The 21350-nt window shown below is 43.4% G+C and overlaps 1 protein-coding gene across 1 annotated transcript; it reads left to right on the forward strand.

The window, feature by feature from the left end:
• Window positions 1-358: 358 nt before the first annotated feature.
• Window positions 359-7355, forward strand: PRDM8 (PR/SET domain 8). The gene is made up of 4 exons (XM_069092929.1): window positions 359-541; window positions 2916-3136; window positions 4197-4428; window positions 4854-7355. The coding sequence occupies exons 2-4, from the start codon at window positions 2918-2920 to the stop codon at window positions 6602-6604; spliced, it is 2202 nt and encodes a 733-aa protein (XP_068949030.1). The 5' UTR covers window positions 359-541; window positions 2916-2917; the 3' UTR covers window positions 6605-7355.
• The last annotated feature ends 13995 nt before the right edge of the window (window positions 7356-21350 follow it).

Genomic DNA, 21350 nt, shown 5'->3' on the forward strand with positions numbered 1-21350 from the left:
CGATGGTTTTGGTGGGAAGGATTATTTCCTATACAATTAATTTATTTTTCTCCTTTCCCTCCTCTTCCCCGCCCGCAACCCAAAATGCTGGAGCGTTGGGAAGAGATGGAATAGACCCTAAGTTCCCACAAGAGATTTTCGACTCTTGAAGGGAAGTCGTCGACCTCCAGGTAGCTAGCAGAGCTGAGAGGCAGAAAGAGGAGAGGGGACAAGCACAGGGAGAGCAGCGCGGAGTAAAGAGTTAAAGGGAGGGGACATGGGCTGTCACGCGTCATTGGGCAGATTATGTGCAGCAAACAAAAAGTGTGTGTCTGTGTGCCAGTCAGTCACTGCATCGGGTCCATCTGTACAACTCTCTCCCTCCTTTCTCTCTTTTTCTCTCTCCCTTTCGCTTTACAAGGCACACAGGACAGGAAAACCAACGTCTCCTGACATGGAAATACAATAGACACTTAGGGGTAGGGGGAGGCGAGAGTCGATTTTATCCTTTATCCTTTTCGGGTATCCTTGGTTTGGGGATTATATTCTGACCTTATTCCTGGTAAGTCTATTTACGTTGGTGGTGGTTGTCCGTGCTTCTGTGTGTTGGGGGGGGGTGGGGGACGAAGGGACACAGCGGGAGTGGGTGGGGGAAGTATTTTTTTCCTCTTAATTTCATGCATTGTGGGGTGGGGATGAGCTGGGGGGCTACAACACCAATACGTTTTATACAAAAGGGAGAAAGAGGAAAGAAGCGGTTTGCCACCGAGGTGGTGATTTGGCAACCGGCAGACAATGCCAGGGCCAGTGGAAGAGAAGGGATGGAACCAGACTGCCTTGGGGCGGTTGGCTTTCTCTGCATCGATCTGGTTCCCTGAAAGAGGATCCGAGAAGGGGTTTAAAGAGAGAGATTGGAGCGGAGCAGGTTTTTGAGATCTTAATTCATCTCTGGCATACAGAAGAGTAAAGGAGCTGGCAGGTTGGCGAGCAGGCGGGCAGGCAAAGCCCTCTGCTCTTCTCTGCTCTCTTCAGCGGGTTATTGTGATGACTCCGGGCAGAGGCTTGGCGGGCGGGCGGCGTGATGATTAGCCCGGGTGTTCTGGGGACCCTTTCCCCGTATTGTTAGGTAAAACTGCATTTTAATGACTGCGTCCCTGCTGTTGCCCGAAGTGACGGGGCGACCTCCAGCACAATGAAAGGCTTCTGAGAATGGGACTTGTTAAAAAGAGAGAAAAATTCGAGGTTTAAACGTTGAATTGAGGCAAAATGAAAGGGTAGAATAGAAGTAGGTTTTTTAAAGAACAATCACCACAAAAAAAGTTGCGGAGTTTCTTTTTTTTAATTACATTAATTTGTAACCAGATCTCTAAAAGCCACAGGGAATAAGGGAGGAAAGAGCTATTGTCCATTAAAAAAAGAGAGAGAGAAAGAACTTTCTCTTTTAAGGGTTTCCCTCCCCATATTTTCCCTGGGGTGGAGGTAGGTAGCATAGTGAAAGAAATGTAAGAGGAAGCAAATCAAATCAAACTTTAAGTCATGCTTGCTAACTATTGGGGAGGGGCGGGCGGGCTATCTCAAAACCAAATTGTAAAGTTAATTGTTAATGAATATCAAGAAGAAATGGACATTAATAATATTAATTCCTTATCAGTGGTTTCTCAGGAGAGAATTAGCCCCCCCATATCTTCTGCTACTGACATTACAGATATTATCACTGAGACAGTAATTAGGGAAATGCCAGGTCCGAGGAGCCTAAGAATCACCTATTATGATAGATAGCAATACATCTAACACTACTCTTTACGATTGGCTCTTTAAGATTCAAAACCATCTTTTTCATTTTTCAATGATCCCAAGATTTCCCTTTTGATTTTCTTTTATTTTATTTTGGCGTGTTCAGAGGGATGGGGGAGAAATGTTCATTTATGACAGCTTAATAGAGAGCTCTCCATCAGGGATTGATTTAAAAGCTCCTAAAGATTTAACAGCTGGAGAGCCCACCCTTAAGAGAACAAGCGAAGTAGAGATGGCCCCAGCCCCCACTCCCACCCCCGCACATCTTTCAAAGAAAAAAAAAAAGTCCTGTCTGGGGAAGTGAGCATTCACAACTCATTGCACAAATTGTATTCCTAGGCTGGGACACTTTATGTTTGTCTTGTACCTGCACACTTCACAAGTCACATTTGACTGAATCTATCCCCTTGTATAACAAGGTAACTGGGATTCACCCTCATCCATAAATAAGCGTGTCGAGGTAAAAAATAATTACCTCTGCTTGCTGCTTTTAATTAAAGTCTCGGAGGGAAAGTGCTGGATTATGGTAATGAGCAGACATACGTTCCCTCTTGTAGACTAGAGCTAAAGGTTAGCTGACATGAAATCAGTGACATTGACAGTCCACTTGAAATCCATTTGCCATGCTACTCCGACACAGCCTGTTCTCCAACCCTGGATCTCTTTTTGGAATAAAAAGATCGGGTCTCTGGTTCCAGAGCTCAATAAGGACCGAAGGAATCAGCCTTCCCTCAACCACTACAAGTTTCTTTTAGTTTGAGAGGATCAATAGCTTGTATTAAAATTGCGTTATTCTTAAACTAAACTTCACTTACCTTTGCTCTGTGTAGGTTAATGCAAATATGACTCTTTCTATGTCCGTCCCAGCACCGCTTCCCTCCCCCTACCCCACCCCTTTGGCGCTTCAGTTCACATCCTGAAATTCGAAAGCCTCGTTTTACTTGAAAATATCAAAGTATATAAACAGGCTTCACTCAAAGGAAAAACTTCTTTTGGATTTTTTTTTTAATTTTTAAACACTAGAACCATAAAAGTGGAAGTGGAAACAAATTCTAAGATTTAGGAGACTACACACACATTGGTTCACGTGGGTAACTTTGTCTAACTTTTCTTTTTCTCCTGCTATGCATATATGTTTTAAGTGATGGAGGATACTGGTGTCCAAAGGGGCGTTTGGGATGGAGATTCCAAGGCTGTTCAGCAGTGTCTGACGGATATTTTTACCAGCGTTTACACCACCTGCGACATCCCAGAAAACGCTATATTCGGCCCCTGCGTTCTAAGCCACACTTCCTTGTACGACAGTATAGCTTTTATAGCTCTCAAGTCCACAGACAAGAGAACAGTTCCTTACATATTCCGGGTAAGATCTGACTACTGTTGGATTCCTGCATTGTCAATGAGGGGTTAAGCAGGGGCTAAGAAAAGATCTATACCCGTGCCCCTTCCTTAACAAATCAACTCAGCGGGGCCTATAGTGAAAAATTGCTAAAGTGAAATATTCTTCACCTTCCTCCAACCTCCCTATCACCTGAAATTTCTGGACCATATAGGGGCAGTGATTTTCTGTATTTGGAATAGTCAACAATTGATTGAATTTTCCATTTTACTTTGTCTGTAAAATTGGCTTGTGAACATTGTCTACTATTGAGAGATTTCCTGCATGCTGGGACCATTTGTACAGTAATTATTTTTACCTTTCACCCTGTAACTTCTGGAGTGCCTCTCTCCCCTCAAAAGAACCCCTTCCCCCACCACACACCCTTCATTCACCCTAATGTTCTGCAGGAGATGGACTGACTGCTGAACGCAGTTTTAAAAGCAGCGTGGGTGCTTCACACTTAAAACAACCTTTTCCCAACAACAGACAAATTTTCAGGTCGTGGGATTTGGGGTTGGAAGGAATCTTCCTGGTCATTTTGGCCAACTTTCCATTCTGCAGATAAGGAAACAGAAGTGGGAAGTGGCTTTATCCCCTCACACAGGGAGTTGATTGTGAACTGAGATTCTGGCTTCAGATCTATGACACACACACCTCACTTAGGGCCTAGGCCTAATCTAGGCCCATCTCTTTATTAAACAAAGTATAAATCGTAGAAGTTGAAGTCGGGAAGAAACTAATTGAATGAGCCCATAAATCTTAAACTTCAAAGATAGGTTAATTTTTTTTTGCAGTAAAATTGATTGTACAATATTTAAGTTAAAGGTTTTTGTCCGATACAGTAAAACAATAACGTAAAGATTTATTGAAATTGCTCAGTATGTTTTCTGTGTGTCACAAAATGTGTGTGGGTGAGGATTTGGGTCAAATGTTTCCGAGCCGAGGGCCAGCCAGTGCGTTCAGTGAACTGGGCCTAGGCTGTCGGGCTGAGGGGAGGCGGTTGCTCGCTGCTGACGGACTGCTCTGCTCACATCTAATGCAGGTGGACACTTCAGCAGCAAATGGCTCCTCAGAAGGTCTAATGTGGCTTCGCCTGGTTCAGTCAGCTAGAGATAAAGAGGAGCAGAACCTGGAAGCCTACATTAAAAATGGCCAGTTATTTTACCGATCCCTCCGAAGGATTGCCAAAGACGAGGAGTTGCTTGTCTGGTATGGGAAGGACCTGACTGATCTGCTTTTGCTCTGCTCCTCTAGAACCCACGGCAAAATGAATGGTAGGTGGTCAGTCTGCCTAAATCGCTGTTTCCTTTGAAGGCTTGGGGAGAAAAACTGGAGGGAGGAGGGAGACCGTCAAGCTTGGATCTCACTTCAGACCAGCCCACTCCCTCGGAAATGAAGGCTGTGGGGGAAGGTCTGATGTAGGTGCTCAGTGTGAAGTAGCCCCGAAAGAAGGTAGGCTGCAGATGAGAAAGGTTGGTTGCGATGGAGACACTGTAACTTGATTGCTTAATTAGTTACTAGCTGGGAAGGGAAAGTTAGGTTGGAAGTGGTTGTAGTCTGGTTAGTTTATAGCCCTTACTCTCTAGAAACTTAAAAGAGGTGTGAGACTAAGTGCAAGGGTTAGGACTGCCAGACTGGCGTGGGGTACAAGAGTAACGGCTTCTCTGTGTGTGTGCACATGTGTGTCTGTTTGCTACAGGGTCTCCCCCTTACACATGCCTGGACTGCAGCCAACGTTTCCAGTTCGAGTTCCCCTACGTGGCGCACCTGCGCTTCCGCTGCCCCAAGAGACTACACGGCGCTGACACCGGCTCCCACAATGAGCAGGATGGCGGAGGCTGCACAAAGGATCACGGTGGGGGAGGTGGAGGCTGCGGCGACAGTGGCGGCGGCGGAGGTGGCGGAGGCAGCGTGGCCAAAGACCCACAGCAGCCGGAGGCTACTCTGGGCCCGGGCCCCAAGTATTGCAAACCACCTACCATTCCCATCCACCACTACCAGGCATCCCAGGACAGCAGCAACACCTCTGCTCCTGGCGCGGGAAGCGGCGTCAAGCCGTCTACGGATTTCCACAACCTTGCCCGAGAGCTGGAAAACTCCCGTGGGGGCCGCAGCTGCTCTCCTCCCCGAAGTCTAGGCAGCCGCGTAAGCGGCAGTGGCAGCGGCCACCAGGAGGTGGAGCTGAGCCCAAACAGCAACGCCACCTGCGCTCTGCACCCCGCCACGCCGAGTGGGGGGAGCGGGAGTGGTGGCGGTGGCGGTGGCGGCGGCAGCAGCATCAAATCGAAGAGAAAATACCCAGAGGAGCTGGAGGAGGGCAGCCGTGGCGGGGTGGTACTGGTGGGGGGCAGAGGCCGCTTTGCTGAGCGGCCCCAGCCGGCCTCCAAGGAGGACCTGGTGTGCACCCCGCAGCAGCAGTACCGCACGACGGGTAGCTACTTCAGCCTGGAGGAAAACGGCCGCCTCTTTGCCCCACCCAGTCCAGAGACTGGCGAGGCCAAGCGCAGCGCCTTCGTGGAGGTGAAAAAGGCCTCTAGGGCTGTCGGGGGAACCTCGGGGCTCCTGCAGGAGGAGGAGGAGGCGGCAGCCGAAGGGGCTACGAGCGCGGGAGAGGACAAGGATCTTGGTGCGGGAGCCGGAGGCTTAGCCAGCAATACTTCTTCCCCGGCATCTTCTTCCTCGTCTTCTTCGCCGTCGGGGCCAGAGAAGCTCCTGGGAGCTCGGCCCGGGGGCCCGCTGTCCGCCCGTCTGGAGGGAGCCAGCCCGGCCCGGGGCAGCGCCTTTACCACGGTGCCACAGCTCGGTGGCGGCGGGAGCTCGGGCAGCGGAGGATCGGGCGCCAGCGCAGGGGCCGGCCAGGGCGCAGTCCCCGACGAACGCAAAAGCGCCTTCTCGCAGCCCGCGCGAACCTTCTCCCAAATGCCTCCCCTGGTTCTGGGCCAGAAGCTGGGCTCCTTGGAGCCGTGCCATCCCGGGGACGGAGTGGGCCCCACCAGACTGTACCCTACAGACCCTCTGGCAGTGAAACTTCAGAGCGCGGCTGCGGACCTGAATGGGGCCTGCGCGCCGCTGCAGAACGGCGGGGGCCTTCCCAAACAGAGCCCCTTCTTGTACGCCACCACCTTCTGGCCCAAGAGCTCTGCAGCCGCCGCGGCCGCCGCCGCAGCCGCAGCCGGACCCCTGCAGCTGCAGCTGCCTTCGGCGCTCACGCTGCTGCCTCCATCCTTCACGTCTCTCTGCCTGCCCGCGCAGAACTGGTGCGCCAAGTGCAACGCCTCTTTCCGCATGACTTCCGACCTGGTGTACCATATGCGGTCACATCACAAAAAGGAGTACTCCATGGAGCCTTTGGTGAAGAGACGGCGAGAGGAGAAACTCAAGTGCCCCATTTGCAACGAATCCTTCAGGGAGCGCCACCACTTGTCAAGGCACATGACCTCGCATAATTGAAAAGCAGCGGAAGAACCAGTCAGTCGGAGGGGTCTCTGTCTACGCACACGCCGAAAACCAGCTGCAGGAATGAAACTTAGCCCCCACATCTTCTGCCTCGCCTCTTTCCCACACAGCGTAGGGCAAAAGGGCCACCGAATGGGACTCGGAGACACGATTTGCCATTCCGACGTTTACTTGCACAAAACCACACCCGCAAAGAGACATCTGAGTCGGAGAGGGTGGTGGGTTTTTATTCGGGGGTTTGTTTTGTTTTTGTGGGTTTTTTTAATGCACGCATTTTCACTCCCCCAAAATACATTTTTTAAAATGTCATATATTGCAACATATTGATGCATTTGTCATACGTTTCTACTTAAATTATTAAGCACTTACACAATTTAGATGTAATAATTATATGGAAGGGCAAATTTTATTTTAGATATAAAGTGCACAAAGAAGAATGCAAGGCTTGGAATTACGCGATTACAGTTTGTGTTCTTACAAAGCAAACAAGCAAAAACTAATTTGAAAAATGGGGAGGGGGGGATTGGTTTAAGTTTCCAGGGGAAAGTGCATGTGTCATGAAATAGTTACAGGACTTCCATGAAGAATGTCATCTATTCTGTAAATATGTATCTCCTTTTAATACAAAGTGTAATTTTGTGCCAGTGAAACGAAGTATGCATAGTTATGTGTTTCTTTTCCCCCCTTCCAAAGATTTATCAAACTTTATAGTTTATCTCGGTATGTTGGATGCTTTGACAATAAATAACTATTTTCTTCAAAGCACTTGGGTGTGGCTAAGAACTCATTTGGAAAGTGTGTCCCTTCTGGTTTGTAGCGACTGGTTACCGACATTTAAGAGGGCAAAATACACACATTCGTTACGGTTGCAGTTTGGAGTGGGTGAGGATAAAGGAGTCAGCGGGGTAGCAAAAACGAGAAATAAAATCCGGGAATAACGGAAGTTGCATTTTCCCTCCTCAGTAACAATATGGGTACTGGTGGCAACGGAATCAAATGTGTAGGGCCAGGTAGACAGGCTCATTAGACAATCGTCTGGAAAATCTTTCGATATCTTATAGGGTTTCCGTTCAAAAGATGTGCCATTCAGGTGAACAGAAAACTTGTCCCCGAAAGTCAGCTTTCTTACTGTGTGCAACTTAATGAGAATGTTTACAAGTGTTTGTAGACAAATTCTGGAATTCATCAGACTCAATGTTCCCCTCTCCTTTCCTCGCCCTCAACGCCCTCACCTTAGATCCTGCGCGCAAGGGTTTAGGCGCTAGTGCGAGAGAGGTGACCATAGCTTTGAAAGCTTGTTTGAAAAGTCCCCTCATTCCTTACAAAGGAAGTAAAAACAACCCTTGTTGAAAAGTCTACTTGTTGAAAAGTCCCCTCATTCCTTACAAAGGAAGGGAAAACAGCCCTAATCCAAAAGAATGATAATGTTAATGATAATGGTAATGTAATAAAGTGCGGGCACTTCCCACTGTTTCCATACCCTTGAAGAAACTGAAGGAGAATTCTGGGGATACCGCTTTCTTTCTTTCGCTTCTACTGCAAGACCGATTCCCTACATTTTTCCGGGGCTGATAATGTTTCTTGCAATGCCCTGTGCTTCCACCTTCCCGAACAACAGGACACAGAAAGGATCACCTTCAAAAGACATTTCGTACATAATCTCTTTAAGCCACGACAAAGCTGTGAGGCAGGTGCTTACCTTGGGTAAGTCTCATAACCTGTTTTTTTCTGGTAAAATGGAGTTTGTCTGAATGACTTCTAACTTTGCAGTTCTAGATATGATTTTACGGATGGGTACAATTGATGCCCAGAGAGACTTGTTCATGGGCACAGAACTAACAAGTGTCAGAGGTGACATTTAAACCTCTGCTTCTTTCCGTCGCCCAGTGGACCTGTCTGTCACATCATATTGCTTCTTTTATCCTCGTGGCCTCAGAAATGTTTGTTTTAATGTTTTAATAAGGCTATTTATAACTTGCTGTTCATACTACCCTTCTCCCTCTCTGCCCTAACCCCCTCCCCCCCATCATGTACACTTGGGTACATGCACATGTTTAGAAACATAGTGATAGGACTTTCTTCCCAAGGACCTGAGATGACTGGCGTTACTTGGAGTGAGATATCACTGCTCACTTTTTCTTGGCTTTTCCCTTCTTCTGGAAATTGAGTTGAGTTAGAGGTACTACATTGAAGAGAGAACGGTTTCAGTTTATAGGCACCGTTTTTTAACCAAGCTGAAGAGAAAAAAAAAACAAAACACTAGGATTTTTCTATGCTTATCCAATGTCCCATGCACCACTGATAACACCACCACTCCTCCATCCAATGTGCCCCATTGCCTTAGACTTGCAATTTTTCCAGGTCACAACTAAGTGATCTGATAATCTCATCCATACTAATACAACAAGGGAGAGGAATTTTTCTTCTCTCCAAGGATCAGATTTTACCTGGGGATGTCTAAAGAAAAACTAGTATGTCAATGTGGTTTACATTAAAGTTTATATTAAATTGGTGAATTTAAAGGTGAGAATTTGGCAGGGTGATGAGAGTGGATGGAGTTTTGTTTCCTCTTCAAAAGACAATGTGTGAAATACAGCCTAAATTAGCTATGTTTAAGAGGTGGTGATTTGGGATTAACTGGGTGGAAATTCCTAGAAAGACCCTCAGACCTCTTCTTTCTATAAATATCCTTTCCTTTTTATATTAAAAAAAAATCCATTTACATACTCCTAAATCTTGTCTTCTTACTTAACATGTCTTTTCCTGGAATAACTGGGACTGAGCCTTTTAAAAATTCAAATTCAATAAATATTTATTGAGCATCAACATTGGGCTATGCACTGTGTTGGGTATTTGAGATGCAAAGAAAAAAATGGCACATTTTTTTTTTGAGTGGAAAAATATGGAAGTTAGGGCCCTGCTGTGGGAGTAGTCATTCTCTGATTTTGGATTTAGATTTTGATGCAAGAGCTTCTTCAGAAGCCCAGACATGGCTTGCCATAATATTCTATGGGTTTTCTACTGAACCGGTCCACCTGATCAAAAAAGAAATTCTGGAAGCCGTCAAGTTCAATTCAAAGTGAATTTAGCAAGTAGTTAATTTGATAATTTGGGCTGTGTGGTTAAATCTTCTCACTGGAACTTTTTTTTTCCCCTAAATAAGGGGAAAGTGGGAGGAAGGCATGCACAACCAAATGTTACCAATGCCCAAATATTTAGTTAAACAAAAAGTCATTCCAGGTTTTTTTTAAATGTTTCTTTAATTCCAGCCTATGCTAGACCACATGTTGTGCTAGGGCACAGCAAGTGCCTGTGTCCAGTATCTTAAATTTAAGTTTTCTAGAAGTCTTTTCCTACCCAAGCATCCTCCACAAACATACATTCAACTTTCTTCTTAGATTTGTAAATGGATTGAGAGTCAAGGTTTTTTGCTGAGAGTTTTTCATTTGGTTGGTTTTGTTTGCCTTTAGAGCAGGAAGGCTGAGGTTGATTATGACTGAGAAATAAGGTAAAATAATAGCAAACTAAAGAGATGGAAACATCCCATTAAGTTTTGTGCAGCTGCCAGTCTTAACTCTCTGTCATCAGCTTGTGCTGCTTGCTTGACCTGAAATACTGTCCTAAGGAATGGTGGTGGGTTTGAGTTAGTCAATAAACATTGATTAAACACCTACTGTATTCCAAGAACTTGGTAAGTTCTGGGGATACATGGAAAAGTAAAGAATATTCCTTGCCCTGGAGAAGCTCCCAATCTAATAAAGTCTTACATATAGGGGAGAGGAGAACAAAGTATGTCAGCTACTCAGTAGCTACAGCAAAGAGAGGCTTGTAGCAGTTCAGAGAGTCTTCCTTCCATATAGCTCCACTTTTCACAAGGTTGATCACTTACCCTTATACCAGTCTTGAGAGTATGATAGGCCCTTCCTGTTGTTCCTCTAATTCCCCAAATCTGGCACCATAATAAGGAGCAATAATAATAACGACTAACATTTGCATAGTGCTCAAAGGTTTGCCAACTGCTTCATGGTAGAGGGTAGGGGTTTTATCTCACATGTTTTGTTTATAATGTTGAATATTCTCCCACACAAATACATGTAGGAACAACAGAGATGGAGGGAAGTTTACACATTTAGCATCAATTCAAAGGCATTTGTGCATTGAGATTGAAACAAGGAGCATGAAGGAACCACTCATCCCTTCACTCCAACCCCATCTCTTAAGACCTTTCATGTTCTTACTCCATTCTATGTTCTGTCTCTCTCTGGCACCTCCTTCTGAAATTCCAGTGTAGCCCAATTGTGGTCCTGAAAAAGTTCCAGACCCAGAACTTCTATAAATTATACCCCTCTACCAGACTTTGTTAGGACACTTGGACTTTCCTTTAGACAGAGGAGACTATTGTAACCGACTGCTCCTCCTTTAAGAAGCTAGCCCCAACCTAAATGGACCCAACTGAGAGGAAAGACTTTTTGGCCTGGAGAGAGGACAGGGAGACAGAACCCCTTGTCACAAATAGATCTAGGTGAAAGAAAAAGTACTTAGCCCCTAATTCACTCACTCATCCATGAGACACAATTTCCTTTGTTAAATATAACATCGTCTTCAATTTTAAGAGTATTAAATAAAATGTCTGCTATGTGCAAAATACCGTGCTAGGTGCTAGGATTAATTTTTTAAAGGGAGGAAGGAAGAAAGAGATGAATTACCAGGGTGCTGTGCTAGTCCACAACTCTAAAATGATTTTGGATTGCTATGGAGATGAGGTTATAACCTTACAAAAGTGAGATGAGTCTCTTTGACCTTGACATTGGCCAGAACACATCTGTATGGCATGATCAGTTGTAAATACCATAGTTTAAGAAGGATGGAGATAAACCAGAGTCTAGCCCTGTAATGAAAGAGGGTAACCAAAATTATTGTTAGGATGGCTAGGTGGTGCAATGGATAGACCATTGGGCCTGGAGTTAGGAAGACCTGAGTTCAAATCTAGCCTCAGACACTTACTTGCTGTGTGACCCTGGGTAAGTCACTTAACCTTATTTGCCTTATTTTCCTCATCTGTAAAATGAGCTAGAGAAGGAAATGGCAGACCACTCCAATATCTTTGCCAAAAAAATGAAACCCAGGTGGAGTCACAAAAAGTCAGATATGGTGGAACAATAACAATCAAAATGAAGGGCCTCAGTTCCATGTCACATGAGTATGTGTGTGTTGAAGCAACAGAAGACCTTTAGCTTAGTGATGCCTTGGGGGGGAGGGCATGATATTTTCTTTCAAGCATTTGAAGTTTGTTATGTGGAAGAAAAATTAGATTTGTTTTGTTTGGCCCAGAAGATAGAACTAGAGGTAACAGGTAGAAGTTAAAAAGAGACAAATTCAGGTTTGTCATTGGGGAAAAAAATCTCCTAATTTAAGCCAGTCTAAAATGGGATAGGCTGCCTTGGGAGTAGTGAGTTCCTGTTCATACATGATCAGGCATGTTGCGGGGAGAAATTGTGGAATGGTTAGACATGATTTTCACTGTGTCTTCAAACTCTGATATTCTGTGATTCTGTGATAGAGCTCCGGATAGTGATTAGGGCTGGGTATTTCAATTTGGGAGTCTTGCTTATTACCAAGATAGAGAATGGAGAGGGAGGAGACAAGCTTCTGGAAGATATCCTAAGGACAGGATAAGAAACCGTTAAAGGTATAGAAGGAAAACCAGGAAAAAGAAATTCAAAGAAGCTAAAAGAATAGAGAGTATGAAGGAGTGGATTTGAGTCAAAGTTTCAAAAACAGCAAAAAGGAAAAAAAAGATCAATAAAGTGGCCCTTGGTAACCCTGAATATCAAAGTCTCAGTAGAATAGTGAGAAGAGAAACCAGATTTTAAGGGCTTAAGGAACTGAGTAGGAGATGAAAAAATAGAGTAAGTTAAGGTAGATAGCTTTTACTAGTTTGGTTATTTTTTTTAAGAGGGGAAAGTGTAAGAAACTAGATTGGGGGAGTGAAAGAGTCAAGAAGAGGTTTGTTTGTTTATCTTTTAATGGATGGGGAAGAGCTGGGCATATCTGTAAGTAGCAGAGAAAGAGCCCATAGATGGGGAGAGAACAAAGATGGAGGTACAGGTAAGGTCTCAAATGAGGTGGGATAGAATGGGACAAGATCAGATAGCACATAGGCCATTGGCAAGAAGAAGGGCCACATCTTTATCAGAGACTGGAGCAATGAAGAAGAGAACATGGAATGGCTTGGGGGCAGGTGGCCAAGAGGAAATGAGGGCGTTCAGAATGAAGGGTTCAGTTTTGTTCTCTAAGTCTTTCAAGGACTTAGAGCAATTCTCTTCCCTTGAGAGATTTCATCATGGTTTTCTTCCAATTTTTCACATCTATCCATGTAGTTTTCTCTGTTACACAGATATATTCTATCAAAATCATCTCTTTTAGGAACTTTACTCCTTTGCTTGCAGACCTCCCATATAGAAACTGGCTGAAACGATTCATTTTTTATAGGGCCAGGTATGTACACATTGGCCCAGGTATCATCATAGTGGTCTAAAAAAAGGACAAGGAATGCTCCTCACCTAACAGAGTAGGTCCTCTTTGATCTGCCCAAGACAATATACTTACTAACCATCATTAAAAATGATTCAGAATGGTGTTTAAACTTCACCTACAATTCCCTAGTTGTTTTTTGTTGTTGTTTTGTTTTGTTTGTTTGTTTTAGAAATCGGGGTTAAGTAACTTGCTCAAGGTTACACGGCCAGTTGTTTCGGGATGTGGTGCTAAGTATCTGAGCCCAGATTTGATCCCCCAGGTCATCCCGACACTGGAGCCAGTGCTCTTACTGGCTGTGCTACCTGGCTGCCCCAATCCCCTAGTTTCTTAGTGGTTAAAGCCCACCCACAGTTGAGAACCTTTTCCATCCCATAGAAGTAGTTAGGATAAGAGTTATACCTGATCTCAATGGGATACAGCACACTTTCCAATCAAACCTAAGGGTCAGAAGCCATACTTCCACCCCAAAAGCCTATACTTGCCACTCCAATCATGGCTATTTTCACATGTGGTGTTACAAGTTCCATCAGCTGCTTCTAGCTATTATGGCACAGTGCATGAAAATTACATTGAATTAGCTAGCTGAATGTGCCAGACAAATTTACTTGTAACTTTTTATGTTGGTGATCTAGCTCCACCAGGACGATCAGTAATAAATGATTGATTGATTGATTTATCTGTTCATTTATTTAGCTATCTATTTATAGCATAAAATGAGCATTTCCATAACATAGTATAATTTTTAAAAGATGATTGCACTTGAAACTGCAAATATATTGTGTGCATCTTGCTATTCCTTTAAAATATATAATAAGGTTATTATGAAAATTTCTTTTTTTTCTTTGTTTTCTTCCATTCCTCCCTCTTACCCTAGAGATGGTCACCATTAGACACAAATAGTTGTGTGTATATACACACACACACACACAAACACACACACACACATATATATACATGTATATATATATATATATGTAAAAGTAATGTACATAGTTCTTTCTCTGAATGCAGATAGTTTCTTTCTTCCTATGTTCTTTTTTTTTTTTTATTTTTGGAGGGCCATTTTGTTTTAAGTAACTTGCCCAAGGTCACACAGCTAGGTTTTTTGTTTGTGTGAGTTAAGTGTCTGAGGTCAGATCCGAACTCAGGTCCTCCTGACTACAGAGCCAGCACTCTACTCACTGCACCACCTAGCCGCCCTCTTCATATGTTTTTTTTTTCAAATGCTTTATTAACTTCTGATTTACATAATTTATTTCCACCAGATTTTGAGTTACAAATTTTCTCCCCGTTTTTTCCCTCCCCACCGCCCCAAAATAGCAGTCCCACACGATATCCCCTCCTCCAATCTGCTCTCTCCCATATTTTCTCCCATACCCCTTTCGACTTTTCCAGTGGATCTCTATGCCCCAGTGCCTGTATATCTTATTTCCCAATTACATGTAAAATAGTATTAATAACAGTATATATATATACATATATATTTGAATATTTGATTTTAAAACTTTGAATTCCAGATTCATTCCCTTCCTCCCTTGTCACCCACCCTTACTGGGAAGATAAGCAGTTCACTATAGGTTGTACATGTGTGACTAATGCAAAACAATAACATAGTAGATATATTGTAAGACTGACTATATTTCCCTCCCTCCTATCCCACCTCCCACTTGTTCTATTCTCTACTTTGATCCCGTCCCTTTTCAAAAGTGGGTGCTTCAAACTTCCCTACCTGCCCTCCCTTCTATCATCCCCCCTCTCATCCCCTTCCCCCATACTCTCCTGGAGGGTGAGATACCCTATTTAGTGTGTATTTCTTTCCCTCCTCAAGCCAAATTCAATGGGAATAAGGTTGACCCATTCCCTTTTCCCTTCCTATCTTTCCCTCCATTGTAACAGTTTTCCCTTGCCTCTTCTATACGAGATAGTTTACACCATTCTGTCTCTCCCCATCTCCTCTCATTATATTCCTCTCTCACCTCTTAATTTCACCTTTTAAGTATCATCCCTTCCTGTTAAATTGGTCTTGTGCCCTCTATCTATGTATACCTGTAAAGATATATACACACATTCACATATGTATTTATATTCCCATATATCCTCCAATATATTTCTATTCCCTTCAACTACTGAGAAAAGTTTCATGTTACAATTGTTTTTCCATGTAGTAATGTTAATAGTACAACTTTGATAAGTTCCTTATGATTTCTTTTCCCTGTTTACCTTCTCATGTTTCTCTTGCTTCTTGTATCTGAGTGTCAAATTTTCTATTCAACTCTGGTTTTGTCAGCAAGAATGCTTGAAAGTCCTCTATTTAATTGAATGACAATATTTTCCCCTGAAACATGATACTCAGTTTTGCTGGGTAGGTGACTCTTGGTTTTAATCCCACCTCCTTTGACCTCCGTAATATCATATTCCAAGCCATTCCATCCCTCAGTGTAGAAGCTGCCAGATCCTGGGTTATCCTGATTGTGTTTCCACAATATTCAAATTGTTTCTTCCTGGATGCTTGTACTATTCTCTCCTTAATCTGGGAATTCAAGAACCTGGATATAATATTCCTAGGAGTTTTCTTTTGGGGATCTTTTTCAGCAGGTAATTGGTGGATTCTTTCAACCTCTATTTTGCCCTCTGGTTCTAAAATTGCAGGGCAGTTTTCCTTGAGAACTTCCTGGAGGATGATTTCTAGGTTCTTACTTTGATCATGGCTTTCAGGTAGTCTAATAATTTTCAAATTCTCTCTCCTGGATCTATTTTCCAGGTCAGTGGTTTTTCCCATGAGATATTCACATTGCCTTCCGTTCTTTCATTTGTTTGGATCTGTTTAACAGAATCTTGATTTCTCATAAAGTCTTTAGCTTCCATTTGCTCCAATCTAATTCTGAAGTAATGATTCTCCTCAATGAGCTATTGAGATTCTTTTTCCATCTGGTAAATTAGGCTTTTTAAGGCATTCTTCTCCTCATTTCCTTTTTGAGCCTTTTTTGCCATTTGAGTCAGTCTGTTTTTTAAAGTGTCATTTTCCTCAATCAGTCTGTTGACTCTCATTTTATAATTTTCTTGCATTGTTCTCATTTCTCTTCCCAATTTTTCCTCCACTTCTCTTATCTGCTTCTTAAGGTCCTCTATGGCCTGTAACCAGCTCATATTTTCCTTAGAAGCTTTTGGCGCAGGAATTCTGACTTCACTGTCTTCCTCCTATTCCATGCTTTGCTCCTTTTTGTCCCCAAAATAGGAGTCTAATGTTGGAATCTTCTGTCTGTTTTGTTTCCTTTGCCTGGTCATGTTGCCCCTCAGTCACTTGACCTCTGGGCTTTTTGCTGCAGTAGGACTCTGCCACTAGACAGGGGAGCTTTCGGCCCAAATGCTGGGCTTTTCTAAGCTGCTGGAGGTAGTAGATGGGTGCCCTCTCTGAAGTCTCCACCACACTCTGGCAAGCTGGACACACACCCCAGGACTTCCACCCTAGACTGCAATCCAGATCCTAGCAAGTTAAAGCAAGAGAGATTACCCCCTCAGACTGGTGCTTGGTCCCCCTACACTTTGCAGGCCAGGAGCTGAAGCTGCCATGTGCTACTGGCTGGCTGTGCCTGCTTCTCAGCAGCTTCTCACCCCAGGGGCAAAAGCCATGTACTCCCACTTACTGGGTCCCAAAGTCCAGACTGCACTGACCTCTCACTTTGTCCTTCGCATCCATGTGTTGAAAAATCTGGAAACAGCCACAGCTGCTGCTGATCTGGAGTTCCTCTGGATGGCAGCTGGTCAGGCCCACCCTGGGTCTAAAGCCTCTGCATGGGGCTGGGCTCAGCTCCCAGAGCACTGTGCTGGCCTATTCCTGCCAAACTGCTGGGCTGTCCTCAGCCGGATCTTAGCTTCTCTGTGTGATTTTGTGGGTTCTGCAGTTCCAAAGGTTGTTTAGAGTCCCCTTTTTACATGGATTGGGGAAGGTGGAAGCCAAAGCCACAGGAAGGTCCTGCTTCTACTCCGGCATCTTGCCTAGTTCATATGTTCTTTATAGTTCATTTGGGTATTTATAATAGTCAAAATAACTTATTCACTCTAAGTCATTCTTAAAGAAATATTGCAGTTACTGTATGCAATGTTCCCTAGTTCTGCTCATTTCACTCCATTATTTCATGCAGTTTTTCCACGTTTTTCTAAGCATTGAACTCATGATTTCTTATAGCACAGCCCCTCTGCCAGTGTCCTTTAGTGCCCACTGAGTCTATTACTTAGTTCCAGTGGGAATCTTCTCTCTTTTCTATGGAGACCATTCTTCAAAGGGAACCAGAGAGGCCTTCAACACAAGGTGCTGAACTGTAATGTCTAGAAAGCTGCTTTCCATGTTCTGCATTTCCATCACCTTCCCTGCCCTACTTCTTTTCCCTACCATTCAGCCTGATGATGTTAGTCATGATATCAATTACTAACTCTGCTAAGTATAATAATCGGCTACACTTTTGTAATTGGAATGACCTGGGGCACTCATAGGTCATTCAGCAATGAATGAAAGGAGTTTTACTCAGCCACAGCATGGATAGGACGTGGTGTTTATGTCTGGTAGATATTGCTCTGCCTCCCACCCACCTCTCCTTGACATAGAGACAGAAATGGTTCTGTTCAGCAGAGCAAGTGGTTTTCACAGACCTGGGACATCTGTTAAGTCTGAAGGACCCCTTCTCTACCTGGGAAAGTATATTTTATGTCCTCAGGTGACCAGGAAGCCACATCAGATGCTAAAAATGAGGTTAACTTTCACACATCAGGGGTATTAAAAAAATTTGCCCAGCCTCCATGACTGCTGTATCTGGGAGAAGATATTGCTTCTGCCATACACTTGCTCCTCTTTGCCAATGTTTGACTAGAAAGACAGAAATGTTAGTAATGAGGAGGCGGGTGGGCATATATGTATGCATGTATAAGAATGCACACATACTTATGTGTATACATGCATGTATCTACATATATGTATTTATATGCACATGCATGTGGGACTGATTCCTTACGCTTCTGTCCCAAATTCACAAGTGTGTCATAGGTCAAAAAAGATTAAAGAAGCACAGTGATCTACTTTCTCTGTGAACAGAATGTTTATGATGATTTGTTGGAAAGGAGAATACTCCTATGGGAGAAGGGGTCTTGTCTTTAATTGACTTGAGAGTCCCTGGTCCAGAAAAAGACATAATATTTTGTGCTTAACCTTGGGATCCACATGTCAAATAGTCCCTTATTTCAAAAGGCCAGCCAGTGATTTGTGAACTTCCATTGGCCATGATTGCTACTTCGTGTTGTTTTTTTCCTTATTTTACTTATCTATCTCTTTTAATATTCTTATTTTTTTTGCTTCTTTTCTTCTAGATTGTCTTTTACTTCTGTATTTGCATTCCCACTCTATTGTTCTCTTTTTTGTTTCTTGGTGAAGCTTGCCATTGGAGATTCATTCAAGTTTTTTCTATTTCGTTCATTACTTTTGCTGTGCAGGACATAGATTATGTTCTAATAATTCTCATTTCTCTTTTAAACCTCTGAAGAACAGTGTGTTGGGATTCTAAATTCTCTTCAAATTGCTCTCATCAAGCATTCAATGTTGGATTATTTTCCTTTTCTTCTTCCTTCTTTTCTATCTTTTTGGCAGTATTTATTCAGAGCTGCCTAAATTCATTTACTAGATCTGGGGGCACATTTCCTTCTGTTGTGACTGTTTTTCTTGCCAATTTATCTTTCCTTTGGGGCTAGATCACAAAGCTTCTCAGAATTCTCCCACACTGGGTAATTCATGGTTCACCAGTCTAGGTCTCTCCCCCAACTGACTTTTGGTTGATCATAAGTGGACCCAGGTGGATGCTGTGCTCTGACCTCAGGCTTGGTGGAATGGTTCATGGCTCCCCATGTGTAGTGTCCTATCCTTATGACTTGTCCCACTCTTTCTGTTCCTTAATTCTGTGGTCCAGAACTGGAAGTTCAGCATACGTTTTCTCCAGCACTGACAGATCAGAGTTCTCCAGTCTTGCTGCTTCTGGGTCTCAGCCCCCAGCAAACCTTTGCTCTTGATGGTCTATGGACAAGCTGTTTGCCAGGGTCCAAAGAAACTTCTTCAGCTTGGAACTGGGATCCCTATAACACTGGAAAGATGGAATGGAGCCTGAAGTATAGGGATAGGTTATGAATTAAGCCTGTATTATGTTCTTGTGTCTGCTAGTGGAGCCTCACTGCCTATACAGAGATGGAGTACTGAGGGATCCTAATGAGGGTCAGTGAGCATCTTTCTTTTGTCTTTTTGGAGGGGGAAAGGCAGGGCAATTGGGGTTAAATGACTTGCCCAATATCACATGGCTAGAAAGTGTGTCAAGTTTTTGAGATCACATTTGAACTCAGGTCCTCCTGACTCCAGGGATGGTGCTCTATTCACTGCACCACCTAGCTGCCCTGAGCATCATTCCTTTCAGAATTTTTTTAACCTTCTTGTGGATTCTGAGTGTCCTAGACCATGGAGACAGCAGAAGCTGCGTTATCCTTGGCAGACAATTTCAGCATTGGAGAGTTTTGAGAAGTTGTGGGGTTTGGAGAAAAAAATGTCTAGGCAACCATCTTGTCCTTCACATGGTCCCAAAGTCCCATCTTATCTCTCTCATTATATTATAGACTTCTTCCTAACAGGAGCCTTCTCTTCAAAGAACATTACATACTCAAAGTTGAAAGGGACCTTTAGAGATCACTCTAATCCAACCCTTCACTTCATAGAGGAGTAAAGTGAGACTCATACAGCTTAAATGACTTATCCAAGGTAAAACAGCTTCTGTCAGAATAATCATGCCCCTGCCTCTCAGCCCTGTTACTTTTATATCACAAAACTGCAAGGTCTATATCATCACAGATGCCTGAAAATATTTCTTAAAAAGAAACTTTCAAAATCTTAAAACAGACAAACTATACATGGAAAGAGAGCTCCCTGGGAAGGCAAAATCAATTCCCCTGGGGAGCCATTTGGGCTGTACCTTACCCAGCGCTGCCTGTCCCACCCCTAATAAATCTGCCACATTTCCTCCTAGTCAGAATTGGTGGGACCTGCATTCTCCCCCAATCATAGAGGAATGCTCCAAGGGCAATGTGTCCTCTAGTGTCTAAAGGTGCTTCTGTTGGAAATTTAGTGTAATAGAAAAGAGACCCCTACCCTGTCATCTAATGCTCTTGTTAACAATGGAGGCTACTTCCTGGGAAGCTGCTGGTCTGGGAGCTGCCCATCCCAGGGTGTTCTGGACTCTGTTGCTTCTTTTTTCTTTCTTCTTCCTTTTCTGGTCAGTACCATCTTTCTTCTTCTTCATCATCATCATCATCATCATCTTCTTCTTCTCCTTCTCCTTCTCCTTCTCCTTCTCCTCCTCCTTCTTCTCCTTCTCTTTCTTCTTCTTCTTCTTCTTCTTCTTCTTCTTCTTCTTCTTCTTCTTCTTCTTCTTCTTCTTCTTCTTCTTCTTCTTCTTCTTCTTCTTCTTCTTCTTCTTCTTTCTTCTTCTTCTTCTCCTCCTCCTCCTCCTTCTAATCAGATGGAGTTTCTGAGGGAACAGGATCCTGGATGTGAAAATTGAAAATGGGGAGATTACTGACACTTATTCTTCTCTCCATTTTCACTCCCATCTCTCTAAATTAATACTTGGAAGTGTGTGTATCTCAGTTTTCTGAGAAGTATCACTTTTCTAAGCGACAAAAAGAAAATCTGATTCCTAAAAAATGTTGTAAGGAATTCAGAATAGGAGGATATTTACTATGTGCTAAACACTTTACAAATATCATATTTGAGAATCAAGGAGTAAAGAGCAGATCAGTTTACCTGTTTTTCTTAGTTCCTTTTCTCTGTTTCCCTCGTTCTCCTCTTCTAGGGAAACAGAACAATCACCTCCATCAAAGGCAACATTTGTTTCCCAAGGCTAAAGTTTACCCCCTCCCAAGATCTCAGACCTTCAAAGTATGTACATATGGACAGGGGAGTTGAAATTAGGATAGGAGAAGTAGGACAGTATTTATTCCCAGACGTGTGTGTCTATATTATAAACTTGATCATTCGCTTTAAATTTCACTTCTTTCTGTTCCATTGATTTCTGTGTAAATATTTAAAGCCTTTGTATGAGTGTGTGTGTGTGTGTGTGTGAGAGAGAGAGAGGGAGAGAGAGAAAGAGAGAGAGAGAGAGAGAGAGAGAGAGAGAGAGAG

The sequence above is a fragment of the Petaurus breviceps genome, unplaced genomic scaffold (assembly GCF_028583685.1).
Source record: "Petaurus breviceps papuanus isolate PSGF00001 unplaced genomic scaffold, PetGlider_PUasm1.0 126, whole genome shotgun sequence".
Classification (NCBI taxonomy): Eukaryota; Metazoa; Chordata; class Mammalia; order Diprotodontia; family Petauridae; genus Petaurus; species Petaurus breviceps.

Bases quoted from the DNA above. Each gene is read 5' to 3' on its own strand.
- PRDM8 (XM_069092929.1), top strand. From the start codon at position 2,918: ATGGAGGATACTGGTGTCCAAAGGGGCGTTTGGGATGGAGATTCCAAG. The intron at 3,137-4,196 runs GTAAGATCTGAC...CATCTAATGCAG, and splicing joins CAGTTCCTTACATATTCCGG to GTGGACACTTCAGCAGCAAA. The intron at 4,429-4,853 runs GTAGGTGGTCAG...TGTTTGCTACAG, and splicing joins AACCCACGGCAAAATGAATG to GGTCTCCCCCTTACACATGC.